This window comes from Pleurodeles waltl, chromosome 4_2 (genome assembly GCF_031143425.1).
Source record: "Pleurodeles waltl isolate 20211129_DDA chromosome 4_2, aPleWal1.hap1.20221129, whole genome shotgun sequence".
NCBI lineage: Eukaryota > Metazoa > Chordata > Amphibia > Caudata > Salamandridae > Pleurodeles > Pleurodeles waltl.
This window is the reverse complement of record NC_090443.1, coordinates 164,183,940-164,208,058: the sequence shown is the minus strand read 5'-3', so window position 1 is coordinate 164,208,058 and position 24,119 is coordinate 164,183,940. Positions and strand designations below refer to the sequence as shown.

The window sequence follows — 24,119 nt, the reverse complement described above, 5'->3', positions numbered from 1 at the left end:
TTCCCAGATTTAAAAGGGTCTGTAAACCTGGGATGGCGTCAAAACTGTACGCCTCCCAAAGAGTAGGGCAATGAGGAGAAATACCTTTATTTCTCCTGATGTTTTCCACTGCCCTATTCCAGTTCATTGCAAATATGCCCCAGAGCTTGCTGTGTGCAGGTTTTAGTTAGCTATGGAGTCACTGCTTTCGGAAAAGGTCTAGATTACATAAAGAACCTCAGATGTTCTATTTTATGGATTGTGCTAATTTACAAGAGAGGTGCCATTAAGAGCTGTGGGTCACATGTACAAAGGTAATCGTTTGCAATTACCAAATTGCAATTTTTTTTTGTTTATTCGCTATTTGGTAATCTCTAACACCAATGTAAAAATGTATCTTTAACACATTTTGTGTTTTTCAGTGTGTCGCAAACAGACCAACCTCATGATTATTACTGAGGTAGGTCTTGGTATGCAACTCATTAGGAATCGCTAAAATCACAGGGTTGGTGGCCTGCTCAGGTCAGTCGACCACCATGTCTGTGATTGATTTTTAATAAATATTTTTTTTTTTAATGCAGCCCATTTTCCTTGGAAAATGGGAGGTGTTTCAAAAAAGTAAAATAAATTAATACAAGTTTTCTTTTCATTCTTTCAGAGTAAGCAGTGGTTTGTGGGACCACTGCCTGCTCCTATAAATGTTTTTTTTAAACATTCACAAAGAGTAAAGGGTCCCTGGGGGCTCTTCCCATCTGCAAATGGATTACCACCTTAAAGTAGGTGGTAACTTAAAGTAGGTGGTGAAATGCAACTGTTTCTCGACCGCATTTCGGTCGCAAAACATTAACACACACCACTGCAAGTCGGTATTAGGAAGGGACACCCTAAACACCCTTTCCTTACACCAAATCGGAAAATCCAAATGTGCGATTCAGTGATAGGTTACTGAATTGTAAATAGGGCTTTGCTCATGTGAAAAAAACCTTTTTTGTCAGAAAATGGGTGGATTCTGTGAATTGGCCCATTTGTGATCACAAAAAGCCTTTGTACATGTGGCCTAATATTCCATAACTGTGAGGTGAAATGTACAATTTTGCTCTATTTAATCTCTTTCCAGCTAGTGTTTTTACATCGCAAAAATCAATACACGAATACGGATTTTCACTGCCCAAAAAATACAACAGTGACCAAGCATAAAGAAATGGGACAAGAGAAAACCCCTTGCACATCTGTCATACGATGCTGTGTGGCATGAACCATGCAGTTTATGTTATCTGCCAGTACATTTTATTAGAGAAGACCTTGGGACATCCAAGTACAACAGTAAACGGGGCCAATGAAAATGTTAACACATAGTGACAGCAGTAAGTCAACTAGAGCCAGTTTCACCACAATTTTCTAATTAGCTGAACGATTACTGTAAGCCTGCTGTTGAGGCATTCTCATTTTGCATGTCAATCTTCCTTAACGTTGCATTTAATTCAATATGTAATTATTTTTCCCGACAGCCATACCATCAGCCAGGTGTAGCAGTGATGTTATAAAACATGAACTTTAATACATAAAAGGGATATTTTAGTATGTGTATACTTTTGTGGCGTAAAGCAATGCAAAACATTGCATTGTGTTGGTTCACTTAAAACTCCTAGGGTTTAGTGCAAGACAGCGAATGCCAATGCAACCCTGAGAACATTAAGGCCACATTATTTACTGTGTCCTACTTCATAAGTATGTACACAAACGAAATGCGAAATACGAAGAAGAAACATCTGCTGAATTTTCCATGCCATAGTGTCCATGTTGTGGGGTTAATTCTGCAGGCTGATTCTACTCCATATTTTTAATTTCATGTTAAAATTTGGAGAATTTTGAGCCACCTGCAATTCCTAAGAGGTTCATTTACAAGCCTCTTTCTCAGCTGTAGCATATTTTTTTTGTATGCTACGGTGGCACAAACAGTCCCCCAAGAAGAACCACATTTACAAACTGGACCAATAATAGGATTGCGCTACTTTGTAAAGCTTTGAGCCACATTATCCCTGCGCCAGGTGTAATGGATGCAAGGTAGGCGTTTCCCGTCAAAAAGAGCCACAGAAATGGCATAGTGAAATTTACAAAATTTCACTGCGACATTCTGTGCAGTCACAGCGTCATTTTTTTAACACCTGTTCAGGGCAGGCGTAAAAGTGACACTGTGCTGCACCTCCCCTTCCCAGCATAGCTGGACAAGCATCAAAATTTTGACATTAGTCCAGCAATGCTACTGTTTAGCGCCATGACTGAGTCAGAATTCCTGACACAGCTGTGGACACTATGCGCCATGGAGCCTGTACAGTAAATACAGCACTCCCATGGCGTCAATAGGGTGTGCAGCTCGGCACAAAAGATCTGGCACATCCTGATCGATGCACCAGTTTTTTCTAAATAAGGCGCTAAACCCTTAGTCCTGAATTAAATTATAGCTGTCTGACAAGATATCTTGGGCCTCATGTAGACCATGATGGACTAGCTGCCAAGTAGCTGGAGTAGGAGAAGTTAGCCCCTGTGTGACCTGCCTTCCATATTTTAAGTTCCCAGTTAAATGGGTGGTAATTCTGTAACCAAAAGTGCCCCTGCTGATACAGCTTGACCATATCTGCCAAAATGCAAAACAAAAAAAGCAATTTCTCTGCCATGCTGGGAGTTTTCTTAAGGGCACTTCACTATTGAGAACCAACAAGACTAAAACAATTTGGAGGTTGCTTCTGTTCCCTTTGAAATGGGATCTGGCCTAGCGAATCAGGCCTTTCCCCATGGAGCATGGTCATTTCTAATTTGTATATGGCTGTGCAATGTCTGAATCATCAAACATCCAAGGATGCTTGTTTCCGGTCTTGGGAGGACCTTTCCTGGCAGTTCAGGCTGGACTGTTCCCATAGAGAACAGAGTCAAGATGGATTTGCATGTGGCTGGTCCAAACTGAGGTGGCATGGTGAGCAAAAGTACAATAGATTAAACCCAGATCTGTGACTGGGGTTGAGTGTTTGAAAAGTTTCAGCACTCGATCCATCATCCTTTTGTGTTGCTGAATCCTCAAGATATACAAAAGAATGATGGATTTAAATATGGTTCAAAATAATTAGCAATGTCTGAGATTAATTCAGGAATTTCAGCTGTCACTTGATTTCTCTGTTTTCCGTTTAGGGTTCTATTTCTGGGGACATTGTTATACTGCTCTGATAGGGCAAGCGATCTTGGGCAGTTGTTTATTATACCACAAAATTGTGGTTTTAATATCGATTCGTCAAAATATCATATCCATGATATCCACCATCAACGTGCTATTAAGGTAACTAGATATGAAATTAAGAATAGTAAATCAATACTTTCAATTTATATATGAAGCTGTGTATTAAGAATCGTAAATCTATGCATCCATATTAATAACAATCTTGATTATATGTTGGCAGTCAATAGGAATTTGGGCAAGTCAATATTAAAACCACAATACTGTGGCATACATTCAAAGCGGGTGGCTCTCTCGTGGCTTGCCCACTGGCAGGGTGTTTCTGATGGCAGAACTGAATAAGGGCCCGATTATCTGTTGGTTTTAAGCATACTCCATTGCAATGGTGACGGGGAATACTTACCGGCAAAATAATTGTCCGCCCACCAAATTTAGATGTGGGCGAACCTTTGAATCATGGTGGAGATGGAGTAGTCATCCGTGAATAAACTCCCTCCGACAGCCCTGTGGATTACGGGCCGTCAGACTCAGTCTTATAATTCTACCCACCTAATTTAGATGTGTGAAATAAGAACTCAGGCCCTGATTAAAGAGGGCCTAGCGCCACTTTAGGGCTGCCTTAGCGTCATTTTTTCTACGGTGGCCTTTTCCCCGCGCCATATTTTCAAAGTGGTGCAATGCGTGCATTGAACCACTTTGTAACCTTTTGCACTACATTATGCCTGTGCCAGGCATAGTGTATGCAAACGGGGAATTCCACTGTTGGGGGGGCCCAAAAAATGGCGCGAAGAAATATAAGAGGGTTCTTTGCAGCATTTTGTTCTACACTTTTAACGGCTGCTCAGTGCAGGTGTTAAAAGGAGGCACAGCATTGTTTACAATGGGCCTCAATGGGCTTTGCAGGAATAGCATCAACATTTTTTACACTAATCCTACAAAGCTCCAAACTGCAGTCAAAAATTCTGACGCTAATTCCCTAACTATCACCATTGTGCGCTGTATCTTAGATATGGCTCACAGATGGTAGAGTTAGAGGGTGCTAAGGAACACAAGAAAAGAGGAATTGCACTGGGTGTAGTGCCTCTTTTCTTAAACATGGCCCTCTGTTTTTACTGCCTGTCACCGACAGGAAAACCCTGGAGGTAAGGGGCAGTGAAACTGCTAAATGCTCCCCTCGCCATTGGACAGGACTCCCATAGCGATGGGAGAATTTTCTTTTTTGTTTTCAAAAAGAAAATCCTGTTTCAGGGATAGCTGTAGCTTTGGAAGGATAGTGTCACAATTCTACTTTACTACGGGCTCCCATATGGAGACTCGTAATGCAGATGATTTTAACAAGCGTTGTATTAATGTATCCCACAGGCTTTTTGTGCTGTCTGTCATCACACCAAGCTGTGCCTTAAACGTTTTTCTTCCCAATAATTTAATCTCTTTATTTGCTCACTTACATCAATGTTCTGACCTATCTTAAAGCACAAACCTTTTGTAATTGGGAGCAATTTTAAGATAAATGTTCTCTCAGGAAACTGTTGGGGTGCTTAATGATCAACCATATGTCATAATTATTTATATTGTCATTTATTTATGTCAACATCTATTTGTTTTCCTTTGTCGGCATGCTGATTCTCTTTTGGACATTATTATTTTGGATGACTCTAGTCAATGGGACAAGCGGCAGCAGATATCGGAAAGAGGACTGAGGACACTGCAGATTTATCCCCTTTTTGAGCGTGAGCAGAAGAAATTGAGGCCATTACAATTTACTCTAGCTGGTGTAATACTGAACTGTGCCTTGAATTTTTCAGTGAAAGAATCTCTCATCCCAAACCTGGACACCATTCAAAATAAATATCCCCACTCAGACTGCCACATGGCTTTTCAGAAGTGTCAGACCCCTATGCAGTGGACCACAGGCAGAACAGGGCTACTGAGCCTAAATCATGGTGGATGGGGTTACTGGACACTGGTGTCCTGGGGATCCCTATGTGCTCTGAAAATTTACCCTTCCACCCTTTAATCTCAGAGTAGCGAGCAGCAAGGTGAGCAGTGAAACTATTCTCAGCGAGGTAATGTGGGGATTAAAGGCTCAGAACTCAACCAGTCAAACAATAGATATAATAAATCACTGTGTAGCCAGATGTTTGTCTTTAGTAAAAGGAAGTAGCACCACAACAAGATGAAATAATACACAGTTTAATGTGGGTGCAGCTACAGGGGATACAATCTCAGCAGGAATCTTAATAAAGCCCTACCCAATCTAAGGTGCCCTCTCCCACTTTAGGGTATTCCCAGAATATGTATAGGGCATTCTCAGCAATATGGATATAGGAAAATAGTAGGCATGAGTGTGAATTCAAAGATTAGGCCCATGTGAAGGTTACTAAGCAATTACAACTGGCAATTCATAGGGCAGTTCAAATAGTTCTCGAGCCATAAAGTTCACATTGGAAAAGGTTGACTTTCTAATGTCAGGATTATCTTTGTATGTTCAAGACAGTCGCAGAAAGTTTTGAGCTCAGGCCTAGTGTTACTTGCTCAGTGGTGAAGCAGCTGTTGCAATGATGGATGGGGCACATGTTAGGATTACATGGGTGGTGGCCTCACTCACCGTTTGGACTTCTGAGGTTAGCAGCAGTGCAGGCCGAGTAAGTGGAATGCCTGTCTTCGGAACTTGTAAACTGAGAGTCATGGGATAGGTCTTCAAATGCAGAGGTGACTATGGCTTTTGGACCATGGGTGGCATTCTTGCTCCTCTCATGATCTGCAGATGAGATCAGCATAGCAGGCCTGCTCAGTCAGTGCTCACTTTCAGTAGCTGGCATCTTCAGGCTGAGAGGCAGGTCTTCCTCCTCAGCAGCACAGGTTTTGCAGGATACACTACACCATCAGGCAGCAAAAAGACCAATCCATCAGGCATGCTGCAGGAGTGCCGGACAGCACACTGTTCTTCTGGCTTAGTTTCTCCATACAGTTTGTCACATGGACCACTTTATGGCACACTAGATGAACCCTCACAACTCAAGTCAGCACAATCTTTGGTTCTTCTGAGTTTCCCAAATACATTGAACTTTGTTAGGTTTCTCCTCCTGGACTATCTCTACTCCTACAGGGCCAGCTAATCTCCTTTCCCCGCTCTACAGGAAGACAGGCAGGCTTCTATGTAGACCCACAGGTTCTCTAGCAAGTAGTGCAGACAATAGGTGATGTTCCTTCAACTCTTGGAGACCACCTGTCTGGCAGGCATCAACCCTGGTCTCTGAGTACCTTGCAAAGCAATCCCTTTCTTGGTCAAGAAGGATTTGGAACTGAACAAAGCAGGGTGGTTTCGATCCAACTTCAATACTCATTTTCCAGAGCAGGGATGTTGATCCACTGTCTACCGTCCTGGAAAATGTTTGAATTGGTTCCTTTTCAAATGCCATTTTCTGGCTGAAGTGAAGACACAACCTTTGTGTAACATGATGGCTATCACAGAAGGTAGTGATGATACTGGGTCCAAAAAGTGTTATTCTAAACAGAGGCAGAATGAAGACTATGCACCTGCCTGCTATCAGCCTTACTAAAGTATAAATTAGGGCAAGATAAAAGGGCACACCTTTTATATAAATGTCCTCATCCTTCAAAGAACAATCTGCTGGATCACCCTTCTCCTCTATCATTGACCAAATGGTGGTGCTTAGGAAAATATAATCAGAAATCCATTGGTAAAAGGTTGTCATTTCATTTATAAAAGTAGCCATCATCGCTTACTTCAGTGTCTATATCTCCACCATACAATTTCAGAAATTCAGGTAAAACATTTCCACTGCCTGGGAAAGCTGTATCCAGCCTCCATATTTTGCCATGCTCAACTAAGGGCAATCCGAAATAGATCCCACTAGTCGCAGCAGTCATATTTGCACCTCGTACAGGCTCTTGCAACCATCTGTGTACTGCACATCCATCACGCATAGACTGACATAACATAAAGCTGGAGTTCCAGCGCAAGGGCTTGGGTGTTACATGGAAATGGCACTTTACATGAGTGGAACCCATAGACTGCATTCCTCTCTGACACAAAAAAGATATGTTCAGAACTAATTATTGACAAAAATTCTGTCACCATCGCTTCATGACAACAACCCAGGATGTGAACGTAGTCCTATGAAGGAAATCTGCTGTTTTGGTGTGCTCGTCCTGTGTTTTTCGCCTCTTGCTGGAATACATATTTTTCTGCTTTTAGAACTTTCTGCACTTTAACCCTGCTAACCATTTGTAAAGTGCCAGTGTTCCCCAATTAAATATAGTCAAATTGCATACTTCTAATGGGAATATTCAGGCCCTTGTATGTAGTAGAAAGCATACCCTTGACCTGGAAATTAAATGGCACCAGTGGACTGAGGCACCTAATATTTCATCCACTGCAGTGGCAGTGCAAACGTGATTTCATTCCTTCTCATCTAGCTTGACTAGGCAGTTTATATACTGCAATTCCAACTGTCAAAATAAACTGTTTTGACAAGTCAAAACCTCCCTTTTGATTATTAAGTCACTCATATGTAGGACATGTCGCCTACAAGGCGGGGTGCAAGGTATTTAAAGTAGGACATATAGAAATGCAATGATAACATGTCCTTACAGTAACTAACACCCAAAAGCTGTTTTTAATTGTGGCATACCTAGCTGTCCTTTGTAAAAAAAAAACTGAGTACAAATTTAAAATCCTAAACCTTCATCTCAGGAATGGAACTAACTAGAAAAATAATTAAACAATTATTTTTAATAGTTATTACAAATCCAAATCAATGGTTAAACCAGATTTTAAATAAATATTAAGGAAAAAACGTTTAGAAAGTTACTTTTCCCTGCCTGAAGTTTCTGGAGGCACAATTTGCCTTTATTCTGCCACTTCTGCCAGCCAGTAATTAGCTTTCGAATAGGTGAGAGAAGGTGTGAAGTGCTCCTTAGGAGCGAACAATAGGCTGACCTTAGTGGCCAGATATAAATCTCCTGAATCAGGCAGAATATTCAGGTTAGGGCTGTGAGCATCTTTTTTGTCATTACAGTGTCAAATCCTGCTTGAGAGGTCTGCTAGGTTTTCATGTAACACCGAAGGTGCACTTGATGCCAAAATAGTTCATGTGTAACCACTGGCTGGTTGCTGGAAATCCCTGCTTTGTTCTACCAGCATTTATCCCTGGGTTTATTGTGAGTAGAGTAGAGTAGAGTAGAGTAGAGTAGAGTAGAGTGACTGCCCAAACCAAATTTTAGTGTTAGATGTGAGCTGACACAAGCATTACCATAGTACACTCCCCAACCATCAGAGCCCAAGTTTAGTGTGGTTGAAGACATTCACCATCTTATAAAAGGAGGTAGGGTTATCACCAGGAACCATTATCCCACTGATTAGAGTGTGCATAGAAGTCATTCACACAAACCAACTTGTGCCATTCATAAATGTGACATTTGAAATAATCCACTTCCAAATACCTAGAAAGCTCTCCACAACACTGGCCCTGCTTACCTTAACAGCAGAATTCACTTACAACATCCTTACAGACACCTTTATTCTGCCAGTCTCTCCTTAGCACACAACCCATGCGTACACAAAAGTAGAACCAAGGGCTGTGCCTTCTCGAGCCTGGCCCATAAAACCAGGAACAACCTCCCACAACACATCAGACTCTCCTTGTCTCTTCTTGACATTTGCAAGAAGCTGAAGACATGGATTTTCAAGTAGCCCCTGAGGACTGTCCTCACATACCTGCAACAGAGGGTCTGGATACCATCACTGGTGATTAGTGTGCTTTAAAGACACCAGTAACCTAACCTAACGTAACATGACATGACATGACATGACAACATAACTACTTGACCTAAGAAAGACCAGAAGAGGACTGAACTTGCTGTCTGCACCTTGAGAGCAGCATTTAAGGAATGGCCTGATCTCTCTTGTACCCAGGACAAAGAAGTGGGTTCCAAGTGGCAAAAGGCATGTTAAAAGTACAAGAACACAGCAAGCTACGAGAGGCCTTTTCCTGCATTGCCCAGCTGACCAGTGGATCTGGCCGCGATTCTGCTGTTGGCCTCTGCCAGACACTGCGACTTTCTAAGTGCCTCCCTTGATGTCCTTGGGGTTTTAGAAGTGTACTCCTGTGGTGGATTCAGACTTAAAGGACTAAAGTCAGAAGGTAAAATATTTGCCCAGAACAAACTTGGTTGGTGTATCTTTTCCGCATTTCCTCGAGGTCAGTGTCAAATTGTGCCTAGATCCCTGTCAACCACCACCATTGACTGTCATTGACACTTTATGCTTCTCTGCACTATTCCGAAGTGAAACTTTAAAAATTCATATTGCTAGTTCCTCTTATTGGTTATTGGGTTTTATTCAGTATATTGTCATTCTTTTTAGCCAATTTTACCCCATTTTTCTAAATTGGCTTGGAAGTTTTATGTTTTTGCATTACAAATTCATTACTGTTTTGGTAGTGCATAAATACTTTACACATCACTCTGACAGACTCATGCTCAGTCTCATGTTCACATACAATTTTAAGACAGAAAATATAGCAGTACATCTGGAAAGATGGTTTGTCCACATCTCTGTCTTCCCCAACCTGTCAAACCTAGCTCAAAAAACTATAACTTGCAACACTCATGACACCCATGACATTCCAGTCCAGCACTTCAGATATACTATCAAATAGGACTTCCAGTCGACATTCAGGGCCATATTTATACTCTGGTTGCGCCGAATTTGCGTCGTTTTTTTCGACGCAAATTCGACGCAGAACTAACGCCAACTAACGCCATATTTATACTCTGGCGTTAGACGCTTCGGGCGCCAAAGTGCCCGGAGTGTGCGTCATTTTTTAGCGTGAACCCCTTCCTTGCGTTAATGATATGCAAGGGAGGCGTTCCCGTCTTAAAAAATGACTCCCAGGCCTTTACGTGGTATTTATACTCCCGGGCAAAAGAGACGCCCGGGAGTGGGCGTGGCCAAAAACGGCGCATTTGCGCCGCTTTTTAACGCCTGGGTCAGGGATGGCGTTAAGGGACAAGTGGGCTCAAAATGAGCCCAGAGTGCCCTCCCCTGCCCCCAGGGACCCCCCCTGCCACCCTTGCCCACCCCAGGAGGACACCCAAGGACGGAGGGACCCATCCCATGGACATTAAGGTAAGTTCAGGTAAGTATTTATTTTTTTATTTTTTGTGGCAACGGGGGCCTGATTTGTGCCCCCCTACATGCCACTATGCCCAATGACCATGCCCAGGGGACAGAAGTCCCCTGGGCATGGCCATTGGGCAAGGGGGCATGACTCCTATCTTTACAATGATAGGAGTCATGTTGATGGGGGATGGGCGTCGAAAAAAAATGGCGCAAGTCGGGTTACGACGATTTTTTAGCGTCAACCCGACTTGCGCCATTTTAAGACGCCCTAGCGCCATTTTCCCCCTACGCCGGCGCTGCCTGGTCTACGTGGTTTTTTTCCACGCACACCAGGCAGCGCCGGTCTGCTTGCGCCGGCTAACGCCATTCCATAAATACGGCGCCCGCATGGCGCTTCGGAATGGCGTTAGACGGCGCTAAATTTTTGGACGCTAAACTGCGTTAGCGCAGTTTAGCATCAAAAAGTATAAATACGGGCCTCAGTGCTGTCAAAAATCCTCACACCTGACTCATTGGACCCTACCTCTTTGCTAGACAGCCTCTACCACGACATGTCATCTATCCTAGACATCCTAACTTGAGCCTAACTCTGCAAGCACAAGCACAACATTAACTAAGGGTTCTCTGCACTGTCTATAAAGCACACCTGAGCAAAGTGAATCAGTACTTAATTTGTAAAGCATGAAGTGCCAGGGTCTAAAATATTTCTTGGAAGTCCACTGCATCTCGTGGTGTCCAAGCTCATGCAATTGCTGCCAAATGCAAGTGATAGCAGTAACTATCTGCTAGTTAAAGAAAATATATATTATATTGCCATTGAGGATTTGTGCTGAAAAGAAATAGGCACACAATCCCACCAAGTGGTTGATAAATACATATATGAGCATATAGAAAGGTGCTGGTGCTGAGCACTGGCAAGTACCAGCACAAATTAAGCACTGGCCTGAATAGCTGCATAAACTGGCCATAGCCAGAAATGTTTGCTCGCCATGTTCCAAATTCAATAACAATCATTCAAGAGAATGACAGACTGAGACAGACATCTTGAAGTACAGGTTCCTAGTCTGAAGAACATATGTACAGTCCTACCTTGAGATCCGAACCCTCTCACGAAGAACTCAGGCACAAAAAAACAAAAAAGAATAGGGGTTTTAATAGATCTATGCAAAGATGTGGGTACTCCCAATCACAGAATATCAGAAAATATATTTTCTACTGAGTGAGCTCTATTAAATGTCTGCTAGAGACAGGTAGATGTCAAAGAACAGTGCTTTTTTTCCAGGGTTGAGTCCGGGACCTTTCAGAGCAATCGTTCTATGGACACTGTACAATGCATGTGTTAACACTGAGCGTGCATTAGCTAGGCCCTGGTGTCACATGCGAGGTGGTGGACAAATTCAAGGTGATATTGGGGGCTCTTGGACAAAGGAGAAGGGGTACTAAACGTTATGAATGTATTTAGCATGGCTTTCTTGTGTACTTTCACTTTCTGGTTTCCTTTTCATCTTCGGGCTAAGGGGTCCAGTTGACCCACTGGGTATTATTAAATTAGGGTTAAAATGGAGTTAAATCGCTTTCTGTGCTGTATACCTAAAGTGTAAAAAATCATCCATTCGCACCTAGAGTGTTTGACATTCATTGGCCGCTTTAATTTACCATTTTGCACATACCCTGTGCTAGTCCACATTGCCATTCTCCTCTGTGCCATGTTCCTCTTCGCATGGAGACAGCTCGTCAATGGAAGCTTGATTAGTGATCCCTGAAAAACAAGACATTCATCGTCAGAATTCATAAGCAAACTTCCTTGGATTGTATGTATCACGAGGGGTATTTGTGCTGCCAAATCAATGTGTCTCGTGTTCAAGTCAACAGGTTGGACCTGGGCACGGCCTAAATATAATATCATCTTTAATATTAGACTTTTATATGTTAAGCACACACAGTGAGACTACAAATCCCATTGCCATATTACTGAACTTCTTTGTTATAAAAGTATTCCATGTCTATGGCCCTTCTGTTATGTTGTGCATTTTGATTTATATGGCAAGAAGGTGAAAGAAGCTCCCCTCCCTGCAAACCTGCATCTAGCTTCTCGGGTAGAGCCGAAGCAGAAACACCTAATGATGGTAGATTAGTTTTCATCGAACATACTGCTGCATGAGAAATCCAAACACGGGGATCACAGGTCCCCGTGGAGAATAAAAATTGACATCGCGGTGAGAATACTTGGTGGGTCACCAATAGGTTCCTGTTGCTACCAAGTTTCCCAGATGGTTTGCATATAATTATTGTATCCGAGAATATCTGATATCTCATGCTTTGATATTTCTTGGGTAGAACAACTATCATCTGGCCCTTCTCAATGCGTGCTAAAACGTAGATAGATTGTGGTGCTTTCTGCATCAAAATATACTTATCTGTGTTCTTAACTGGCAATTTCCCCAGTATGTATCTGGAAGTTTGACTTTCTGATTTCTACTTCTAAAAAAAACTTTGGGGTGCAGACACTGCCTAACCCAGCATTTACTGGATGTTGCAAAAATGACACAATTTATAACTCTGGTCCATTAACAAACAGCGGGTTGCACAGATGACTGAATTATCCAGCCCGAATATATTCAGGGCCTTAGTTCGAGCTCACTACTGTAAACTTAACTTGCCTATTGACGTGCACAACTGAGTTGAGTCCAGCTGCAGGATGCCCCACTCCTAAATGGTGGCACACTGTGCAACTAGAAAACAGTTGTTGAAATAAAGGAATGGGACAAGCAGAGGTCAGGACTGAGGGTTGGGACCTGGTCTGGAGTTTCAGAACAGTGTGTGGTGGCAGTGCTTAATTTGTAAATAAAAAGGTGCCGGTGCTCAAAGCACTCCTCAAACACGCAGCTGCTGCAATTAAATGTGTGAACACGGAATACTGAGGCAGCGTTATCCTGAAGCCATCTCCGGCCTCTTCAATCCATATAAAGCCACTCCCTGCCCCATCAGCTCACTCTTGCAGCTTTCTACTTTCTCCCTTTTTGACGCTTTTTCGTTTTTCTCTTCTTCCGTCTTTTCCATATGTGTGTTTTGCTGTCAGCAAAAGCTTGAGGCAGAAGAATAAGCCACGGCCCTCAAAAATAAGTGCCGGTGCTCAGCACCGGAAACAACAAGCACAAATTAAGCACTGTGTGGTGGTGAGAGGGATAGCGCATGGGGGACTTGCAGAGAGGGAAGGAGGCAATTCAAGAGGTGAGGAGTGAGGCAAAGTATGTGCCGGAAGTGGAGTCTTTGATGAGTGAGCAGCAGCTACGCAACACTGGCCTCTGGATGAGAACTGATTATCTGCTTACATTGCAAACCTGATGCTTTTCAACTTATTACACTCCTAGCCATAGCACTGTAGGGTGTGGTAGAGCTCTAGGGAGCAAGGGTAAGTTGAAAATTATGCAAACAAAAGTAAAGTATAGGGGCGAGGTTTTATTTGACATGATCATGATGATCTTAAGTGAAATGCGAGAAACGTGGAAATCAACAAATTATGCCCGGATATCAAGCTGCACCACCTCTGAAATCTTGCCCATTTTACAGAAAAGTTCCCACCGCTGAGGATACTCATTTAGCCATGTTTTTAAAGCATAAAAAAGTTATGCTATGATTTGTAAATGAATAATAATAATAACACTATAATAAAAGAGATAAATTCAACAATTTATTAAAACAACCAAAAAATAAAATTAAATAAAAACATTGGTGTCCATTCTAGATAAAGACACGTACATGCTTTAGGGTAGGTATATTATGCAATTCGTGTCGTTGTCAACTGAATTTAATAACGTTTTGACAAAACAGCAAACAATTTGCTACTGGCACGAGAGACACTGTTAATTAAATGTATTCGGGTAACAGCTGTTGTTGCCTACCGCTGGCGGCTCTCTCCTTCCACTTCTGCTTGTTTTCTTGGATGTACTTGGTCCAGGTAGATCGAAAGCTGGTAAGGTCAGCGTTGATATCCCCCAGCTCTGCCTGGTCGTCCATAGAAGGCTGTCGCCACTGGGAGCTGTAAACAGAGTCATAATATGAATCACGATATAATAAGAAATATAATGAGCCAACTGGCTGTCATCGCCCAGTCTCACAAGAGGACTGTTATCACACAAACTCGTAACATAAAGGTTGATTTTCACCAGCTAGCAAACTTCCAATCTTTTTTATAGCTTCATCTTGCTTTTTCGCTTCATGAGCAGAGAAGCCCTCGAGAGAGAACACAATCTGTCTACCAGGAGCCTCTCATGCAGGAGCTGCTGTGCCTAAATCAATATAGTGTGTGCTGAGATTTGATTAAACAAACTGGGATGTGATAGGCAATGTGAACATTGGACTATGCATGAGGGAAAGTCTTAACATAACACGCAGCAGTTTTGTTTAGATATTTACAGTGTACATAGCTACAATTTCAGACCTTGGTTAGTGACTTGTTCAGAATCACATGGTTGTCTTTCATGTATGTATGTATGCACATACCTACTGGTATTTATGCAGCATAAACATAGCTGGGCTGGGCGAAGCAGTGCTATACATTAAAGGTGGTTGTTCGGAGGTAATACAAGATAATGTAAATCAATTGAGGAGACAAACATTTTTGAAAAATAAAATGGCATTACCTTTCACATATTTACAATTTTATTACATTTAGCATGCATTTACAGTCCAAGGGTCAGGCAGATGAAGGTTCCTATTCCAATAAGGCCAATTATCCCACTTCAGGGCTAATCTCACAGTCGCTGGTGTTTGTTCTTTTGATCTGCATCACGAAAAAAACTGCCACTAATCTTGTATTTTGAGCATGGTATATTTGTGTGCACAAATTGCATGCATATGTGCATTCCTTGATTTATGATGTTGACTGTAATTTGCGTATCCCGTGCTAACTAAAAAATATAGGTATGCAGTTTGCATCCGATTTCTGCGACAGCATTGGGTTCAGGCTCGAAGTAATTTACCCAGAATACACGTTGCAGTCAAAATCTTTCCAGAGCCCGCTTTAGAAGAAGGTGCTGTTTTGCAGAAGTCAGAAGCTTAGCCATGAGAGAGCACAACTTGTGCCATTATGCATTCCAGAAGTAACATGAAAATGTAATCAATGTATGTAATGTGTATTCAAATGTATTGATGTTAACATGGTGCACAGAAAATCATATTATATAAGGTGCACTCACAAGTAGAATTTTAGAAAAGCTATATATGGGGTTTGTAATGATATTTACATACTGGAAATTAACATGTGTTAGCATTTATATTCAATGTATTGGGATTATGGTATTGTTGGACCTGGCTTTTTGACGGGGACATCCCCAAACTTTTTTGCCTCCTTCCTCCTATTTTTTCTGACCTGCTGTTGTTGGCTTTTGACCTCTGAGCACTTTACCACTGCTAACCAGTGCTAAAGTGCATATGCTCTCTGTGTAAATTGTACTATTGATTGGTTTATCCATGATTGACTATTTAATCTACCTGTAAGTCCAGGGTGCTGTGTAGGTAAAAGGCAGGACATGTACCTGTGTAGTTATATGTCCTGGTAGTGTAAAACTCCTAAATTCGTTTTTACACTACTGTGAGGCCTGCTCCCTTCATAGGCTAACATTGGGGCTGCCCTCATACACTGTTGAAGTGGCAGCTGCTGATCTGAAAGGAGCAGGAAGGTCATATTTGGTATGGCCAGAATGGTAATATAAAATCCTGCTGACTGGTGAAGTCGGATTTAATATTACTATTCTAGAAATGCCACTTTTAGAAAGTAAGCATTTCTTTGCACTAAAAACTTGTTGTGCCCTTCAATCCACGTCTGGCTAGGTTTAGTTGACAGCTCCTTGTGCATTCACTCAGACACACCCCAAACACAGGGTACTCAGCCTCACTTGCATACATCTGCATTTTGAATGGGTCTTCCTGGGCTGGGAGGGTGGAGGGCCTGCCCTCACACAAAGGACTGCCACACCCCCTACTGGGACTCTGGCAGACAGGATTGAACTGAAAGGGAACTTGGTGCATTTCTTAGAGACTCTTTGAAGTCACCCCCACTTCAAAGGCACAACTTAGTATAAAACAGGGCCTCTGCCCTACCTCATCAGACACTTGCTGGAGAAGAAACCTAAACCAGAAACTACATCCTGCCAAGAAGAACTGCCTGGCTGCTCAAAGGACTCACCTGTCTGCTTTCTCCAAAGGACTGCTGTCTTGCTGTTGCCCTGCTGCCTTGCTGAACTCTTGTCTGGCTGTGAAAGTGCTCTCCAAGGGCTTGGATAGAGCTTGCCTCCTGTTCCTTGAAGTCTCAGGACCAAAAAGACTTCTTCCTTTCACGTGGACACTCCGTGCGCCGAAAATTTTGACGCACAGCTTGTTTCGCGGCGAGAAAAACGCCGCACACCGACGCTGATCAACGCGACGCCCTCGGGACGATCGAGACTTCGACGCACAACCTCGCAAGGACAAAGCCGCCCGACTTCCAAGGAGAAATCGACGCGACGCCTACCGTGAGTGCGAAACTTTGACGCATGGCCTCGCAAAGACAAACGCCGCTCGACTTCCAAGGAGAAATCGACGCGACGCCTGCCGTGAGACCAAAATTTCGACGCACGGCCTCGCAAGGACAACGCCGCCCGACTTCCAAGGAGAAATCGACGCGACGCCTACCGTGAGATCGAAACTTCGACGCGCAGCCCCGCAGAACGACGCGCAGCCGGAAAATAAGCAGGAGAACCCACGCACAGACCCGGGACATCTGGTAATCCTCGCGATCCACAAAAAGAGACTGTCTGCGCGCCGGAAAACGACGCCCGACTTCCCCGCGTGGAAAAGAACGACGCAAGTCTGTGTGTGCTGAGCGGAAAACGACGCACACACCCCTTTTTCCACGCATCTCTTCTCCTGTGGCCCTCTGAGGAGATTTCCCACCAGAAACCAGGTACTCTGTGCTTGAAAGACACTTTATTGCTTTTTAAAGACTTAAAGACTCTTAATATCACTTTTCAGTGATATCTTTACAAATTCGTATTGCAACTTTGATCGTTTTGACCTACAATTATCCAGATAAATATTCTATATTTTTCTAAACACTGTGGTGTATTTTTGTGGTGTTATACTATGGTGTTGTATGATTTATTGCACAAATGCTTTACACATTGCCTTCTAAGTTAAGCCTGACTGCTCGTGCCAAGCTACCGGAGGGTGAGCACAGGCTGATTTTGGATTGTGTGTGACTTACCCTGACTAGAGTGAGGGTTCTTGCTTGGACAGAGGGCAACCTATCTGCCAACCAAAAACCCCATTTCTAACATTGGTGATCAGCGGTGAGGATAGGACTTGTGTTTGTGCAGTGACATACAGTAGCTAAGTATTTCACTACCTACCCACAGTTGAAGGTCAACTTGATTTTTCATCTCTTTTGACTTTTGGTCTCTGATGTCCTCCTGGATATACTATTGATATTTTGGACTTTGGATTTTGGTTTTCGCTGGTAAGATCCTATCAGAATGGGATCGCTTACCTACTTATTCTTTTTGCCTACTGACCACCTCACTAAGGCTGACCTAAGGAAGCTTTGCAGAGAATGTGGCCTTCCTGTAGCAAAGAGATCTACTAAAGCAGAGATGCTACATGCCTACATAGTCTGGGAGGAAGACAGATGGGCAGAGAGAGAGGCAGCAAGAAACCAAATGACTAAGTACCCCTCAGAGGAGGAGGAGGACGACTCAGATGAGGAAAGAGACCCAGTGAAAAAAGAATGGCTCATGGCTCAAGCACGGTGGATGGAAGAGCTAGATGAGTTTATTGAAAGGGCTGAGGCAGCAAGTCTCTTAGCCCTGGAAGAAGAAAAGATTGCAGCTCAAGAGCTGAGCTGTAAAGAGCTGAAACTGGAGGCCGGAAGGGCTGAGTCCAGTTCAGATGGTGGCAGCAAAAATCTTGCATCTAGTACTGCTGAAGAAGGGCACAAGCCCAGAGATGTGGTACCCAACTTGAAGAAGAGAGTTGACACACCCCAGGCGGTTCAAGGGTATGAGGTAGTTCCCGTTATGCACAGGGTCCCTGAGTAGGATTGGGGAACTGGCACAGGGAGTCATATTCCTACTGGGGGGAGGGACACTTTACTGACTCTAGCAGAGAGTGACAGAGAAAAGGGTTCCCCCCTGGTGGACGTCCTGGATATAGAGTGTAGAGACATCCCAGAAGAGTTTGGGTTGAGGGTCAGGGACAGACAGATACTGTCTCACCAGTCTCAGGAGGGTGAAGTAGAGTGCTTTTCCAAGGTTGAGTTACTAGGTGGTTGGGTGAAGGGTACTGTGGTTAATACATGTGAAGGGCAGAGTGATGTAATTGCTGGAGAGCATATGTCTAGTCCTTATTTTCCAGAGCTACGCCAACACCAGGTGGAGTGTGAGTTCTCTGACCCAAGGGAACTTACAGTGGAGGCAGACTTTTGGGTGAGTACCAGAGAGTCTGAAGAGGCATTTGGGGGTGCTCCTGAAGGGAGTGGTCTAGGTGGTTCCCGACCAAGTGAGGTGGGAGAGGATTGTAGTGTCCCAGGTAGGTCTCAGAGCCTAACCTGTACCGTAGGGCCACCTTTTGAGGGAAGCCCCGCAGTGTCAGAAGAACTTGGGGGGATGACTGTAGACAGCATCCCAACAGTTCTGGTGTCTGGCAGTACCACTCCTAGTGAGGGGGTGCAGAAGTCCAGACATAGGGTTGAGAGGGGGTGGCAGACCCCAGTGGAGGATCTTGAAAGTCAGGGGTCAGCTCTGAGAGCAGAGCCCCCCAGGAATGACCCAGGTGAGACCGTTTCTGGTTTGGGGGAAACCCAGACTCTGCCGGATGGGCAGAGGTCGGGAGACCTGCGCCAACCAGACTCTTGTGTGGCCCTTGGGGACGGCGTGTCCCTTGTGGGGGGTGAGAGTGCCCCCCAGAAAGTCCTGGCGTGCCAGGCAGTTGTCCAACCTCAGGGTGGTGACTCTGGGTTGGATACCCAGGTTCAGAGGTCAAACTTTGACCTGGTGGGGGGTAGATGTGCCCCCCAGAAAGTCCTGGAATGCCAGGCAATGGCTCAACCTCAGGGTGGTGACTCTGGGTTGGCTTACCAGGTGAAGAGGTCAAACTCTGACCTGGTGGGGGGTAGGTGTGCCCCCCAGAAAGTCCTGGCGTGCCAGGCAGTTGTCCAACCTCAGGGTGTCGACTCTGGGTTGGATGGCCAGGTTCAGAGGTTAAACTCTGACCTGGTGGGAGGTAGGTGTGCCTCCCAGGAAGTCCTGGGGTGCCAGGCAATTGCCCAACCTCAGGGTGGTGACTCTGGGTTGGCTAACCCGGTTCAGAGGTCAAACTCTGACCTGGTGGGGGGTAGGTGTGCCCCCCAGAAAGTCCTGGTATACCAGGCAATGGTTCAACCTCAGGGTGGTGACCCTGGGTTGGAGAACCAGGCTCAGAGGTTAAACTCTGACCTGGTGGGAGGTAGGTGTGCCTCCCTGAAAGTCCTGGCCTGCCAGGCAATGGTTCAACCTCAGGGTGGTGACTCTGGGTTGGATATCCAGGTTCAGAGGTTAACCTCTGACCTGGTGGGGGGTAGGTGTGCCCCCCAGAAAGCCCTGGTGTACCAGGCAGTTGTCCAACCTCAGGATGGTGACCCTAGGTTGGAGAACCAGGTTCAGAGGTTAAACTCTGACCTGGTGGAGGGTCAGTGTGCCCTCCAGGAAGTCCTGGCGTGCCAGGCGATTGTTCTACTTCAGGGTGGTAACTCTGAGTTGAATGGCCCAGTTCAGAGGTTAAACTCTGACCTGGTGGAGGGTCAGTGTGCCCTCCAGAAAGTCCTGGCGTGCCAGGCAATTGTTCAACCTCAGAGTGCTGACTCTGGGTTGGATACCCAGGTTCAGAGGTTAAACTCTGACCTGGTGGGAGGTAGGTGTGCCTCCCAAGAAGCCCTGCTGTGCCAGGCAATTGTCCAACCTCAGGGTGTTGACTCTGGGTTGGATGACCAGGTTCAGAGGTTAAACTCTGACCTGGTGGGGGGTAGGTGTGCCCCCCAGAAAGTCCTGGCGTGCCAGGCAATTGCCCAACCTCAGGGTGGTGACCCTGGGTTGGGGAACCAGGCTCAGAGGTTAAACTCTGACCTGGTGGGAGGTAGGTGTGCCTCCCAGAAAGTCCTGGTGCGCCAGGCAACTGTTCAACTTCAGGGTGGTGACTCTGAGTTGAATGGTCGGGTGCAGAGGTTAAACTCTGACCTGGTGGAGGGTCAGTGTGCCCTCCAGGAAGTCCTGGTGTGCCAGGCAATTGTTCAACTTCAGGGTGGTGACTCTGAGTTGAATGGTCAGGTGCAGAGGTTAAACTCTGACCTGGTGGAGGGTCAGTGTGCCCTCCAGGAAGTCCTGGCGTGCCAGGCAATTGTTCAACTTCAGGGTGGTGACTCTGAGTTGAATGGGCAGGTGCAGAGGTTAAACTCTGACCTGGTGGGGGGTAGGCGTGCCCCCCAGGAAGTCCTGGTTTGCCAGGCGGTGATCCAGTCTGAGGGTACAGACCCTGGGCTGGAAGACCAGGTTCAGGGTGTCCCCCTGGACCTGGAGGGAGGGGCTACTGATAACAGTGCCCCTACCATGTTGTCTTCTGAGGAGGCCACTCCTAGTTGGAGGGTGCTGGACCCCAGAAGGGAGGGCAGGGGGAGGGAAGCCTCACCCCGGGCCCTAGTCCCACCTGAAGGTACAGACCCCAGGTTGGAGGGCCAGTGGCAGGTTAACAGCCCTGCACTGGTGGAGGAATGGTACAGGGCGACTTCTGTAAGCCCCCTGGCCATGTTGGACTCTGGGAGTACCGCTCCAGGAAGGAGGGTACAAAGCCCCAGAGGGGAGGACCAGGTTCAGGCTGTCATCCCTGACCTGGTGGAAGGGAGAGTGGTTAAAGGGTGCCCAGCACCTGGGGCTACCGCCCCCCACTCTCCACAGCCACAGTGGTTGGAGAGCTTTGAGAGGCCTGGGGCCTGGCTCTCATCCCTGGCAGCTGTCAGTAATCACTGTGGCTTGCTGTCCGGGTGGACAGAGTTATCCCTGGGGAGGGGACAAGTGTCACACCCCAGGGGTAGAGTGGGCAACACCACTATGTTGGTCATGGGGGTACTATCCTGCTCCTGGGATACATCTGTGAGCAAAGTAAGGTTAGGTGCTGCACAGATGGGATCCGCAGGAAAGGAGAAAGGTTCCCCATGGATGGGCTTAGTGGGCCCTGAGAGTATGGACAGAGGGATCCAATTGGAGTCAGGAAGGCGAAGAACTGGAGCATGCCCCTGCTGTTGTGGGCCTGGGTCCTTGTTCTGTCGCCTCAAACAGGGAAGTACATCAGGATAGTGATTGTTCTCCCCTGGCTTTAGGCTGGTGGGGGGTCATGTTGGACCTGGCTTTTTGACGGGGACATCCCCAAACTTTTTGCCTCCTTCCTCCTATTTTTTCTGACCTGCTGTTGTTGGCTTTTGACCTCTGAGCACTTTACCACTGCTAACCAGTGCTAAAGTGCATATGCTCTCTGTGTAAATTGTACTATTGATTGGTTTATCCATGATTGACTATTTAATCTACCTGTAAGTCCCTATTAGAGTGCACTACATGTGCCTAGGGCCTGTAGATTAAATGCTACTAGTGGGCCTGCAGCACTGGTTGTGCCACCCACCTCAGTAGCCCCTTAACCTTGTCTCAGGCCTGCCATTGCAAGGCCTGTGTGTGCAGTTTCACTGCCACTTCGACTTGGCATTTAAAAGTACTTGCCAAGCCTAGAACTCCCCTTTTTCTACATATAAGTCATCCCTAATGTGTGCCCTAGGTAACCCCTAGAGCAGGGTGCTGTGTAGGTAAAAGGCAGGACATGTACCTGTGTAGTTATATGTCCTGGTAGTGTAAAACTCCTAAATTCGTTTTTACACTACTGTGAGGCCTGCTCCCTTCATAGGCTAACATTGGGGCTGCCCTCATACACTGTTGAAGTGGCAGCTGCTGATCTGAAAGGAGCAGGAAGGTCATATTTGGTATGGCCAGAATGGTAATATAAAATCCTGCTGACTGGTGAAGTCGGATTTAATATTACTATTCTAGAAATGCCACTTTTAGAAAGTAAGCATTTCTTTGCACTAAAAACTTGTTGTGCCCTTCAATCCACGTCTGGCTAGGTTTAGTTGACAGCTCCTTGTGCATTCACTCAGACACACCCCAAACACAGGGTACTCAGCCTCACTTGCATACATCTGCATTTTGAATGGGTCTTCCTGGGCTGGGAGGGTGGAGGGCCTGCCCTCACACAAAGGACTGCCACACCCCCTACTGGGACTCTGGCAGACAGGATTGAACTGAAAGGGAACTTGGTGCATTTCTTAGAGACTCTTTGAAGTCACCCCCACTTCAAAGGCACAACTTAGTATAAAACAGGGCCTCTGCCCTACCTCATCAGACACTTGCTGGAGAAGAAACCTAAACCAGAAACTACATCCTGCCAAGAAGAACTGCCTGGCTGCTCAAAGGACTCACCTGTCTGCTTTCTCCAAAGGACTGCTGTCTTGCTGTTGCCCTGCTGCCTTGCTGAACTCTTGTCTGGCTGTGAAAGTGCTCTCCAAGGGCTTGGATAGAGCTTGCCTCCTGTTCCTTGAAGTCTCAGGACCAAAAAGACTTCTTCCTTTCACGTGGACACTCCGTGCGCTGAAAATTTCGACGCACAGCTTGTTTCGCGGCGAGAAAAACGCCGCACACCGACGCTGATCAACGCGACGCCCTCGGGACGATCGAGACTTCGACGCACAACCTCGCAAGGACAAAGCCGCCCGACTTCCAAGGAGAAATCGACACGACGCCTACCGTGAGTGCGAAACTTTGAAGCACGGCCTCGCAAAGACAAACGCCGCCCGACTTCCAAGGAGAAATCGACGCGACGCCTGCCGTGAGACCAAAATTTCGACGCACGGCCTCGCAAGGACAACGCCGCCCGACTTCCAAGGAGAAATCGACGCGACGCCTACCGTGAGATCGAAACTTCGACGCGCAGCCCCGCAGAACGACGCGCAGCCGGAAAATAAGCAGGAGAACCCACGCACAGACCCGGGACATCTGGTAATCCTCGCGATCCACAAAAAGAGACTGTCTGCGCGCCGGAAAACGACGCCCGACTTCCCCGCGTGGAAAAGAACGACGCAAGTCTGTGTGTGCTGAGCGGAAAACGACGCACACACCCCTTTTTCCACGAATCTCTTCTCCTGTGGCCCTCTGAGGAGATTTCCCACCAGAAACCAGGTACTCTGTGCTTGAAAGACACTTTATTGCTTTTTAAAGACTTAAAGACTCTTAATATCACTTTTCAGTGATATCTTTACAAATTCGTATTGCAACTTTGATCGTTTTGACCTACAATTATCCAGATAAATATTCTATATTTTTCTAAACACTGTGTGGTGTATTTTTGTGGTGTTATACTATGGTGTTGTATGATTTATTGCACAAATGCTTTACACATTGCCTTCTAAGTTAAGCCTGACTGCTCGTGCCAAGCTACCGGAGGGTGAGCACAGGCTGATTTTGGATTGTGTGTGACTTACCCTGACTAGAGTGAGGGTTCTTGCTTGGACAGAGGGCAACCTATCTGCCAACCAAAAACCCCATTTCTAACAGGTATCATAGTTAAATGCTATATCATTTCCATAATTCATCATTTATTGCACTTATGAAGAGAAATGCATGTATAGCTGTGTATTCAAATGTGCTTTGAATTCTATGTTAA

At 45.4% G+C, this 24,119-nt stretch overlaps 1 protein-coding gene across 3 annotated transcripts in view; it reads right to left on the bottom strand.

Moving 5' to 3' along the window:
• PDE1B (phosphodiesterase 1B) overlaps nt 1-24,119 on the bottom strand; it is a 1,852,897-nt gene that overhangs the window by 15,024 nt on the left and 1,813,754 nt on the right. For 2 of the 3 annotated variants that reach the window (XM_069231031.1, XM_069231029.1), the window contains 2 exons: nt 14,258-14,394; nt 12,026-12,114 (listed from right to left, as the gene is read on the bottom strand). In XM_069231031.1, coding sequence (XP_069087132.1) covers nt 12,032-12,114; nt 14,258-14,394 — 220 coding nt within the window. In that variant the 3' untranslated portion in view covers nt 12,026-12,031. Of the gene's footprint in view, nt 1-12,011; nt 12,115-14,257; nt 14,395-24,119 lie in introns of all 3 variants that reach the window. The other variant, XM_069231030.1, reaches the window with a different exon arrangement.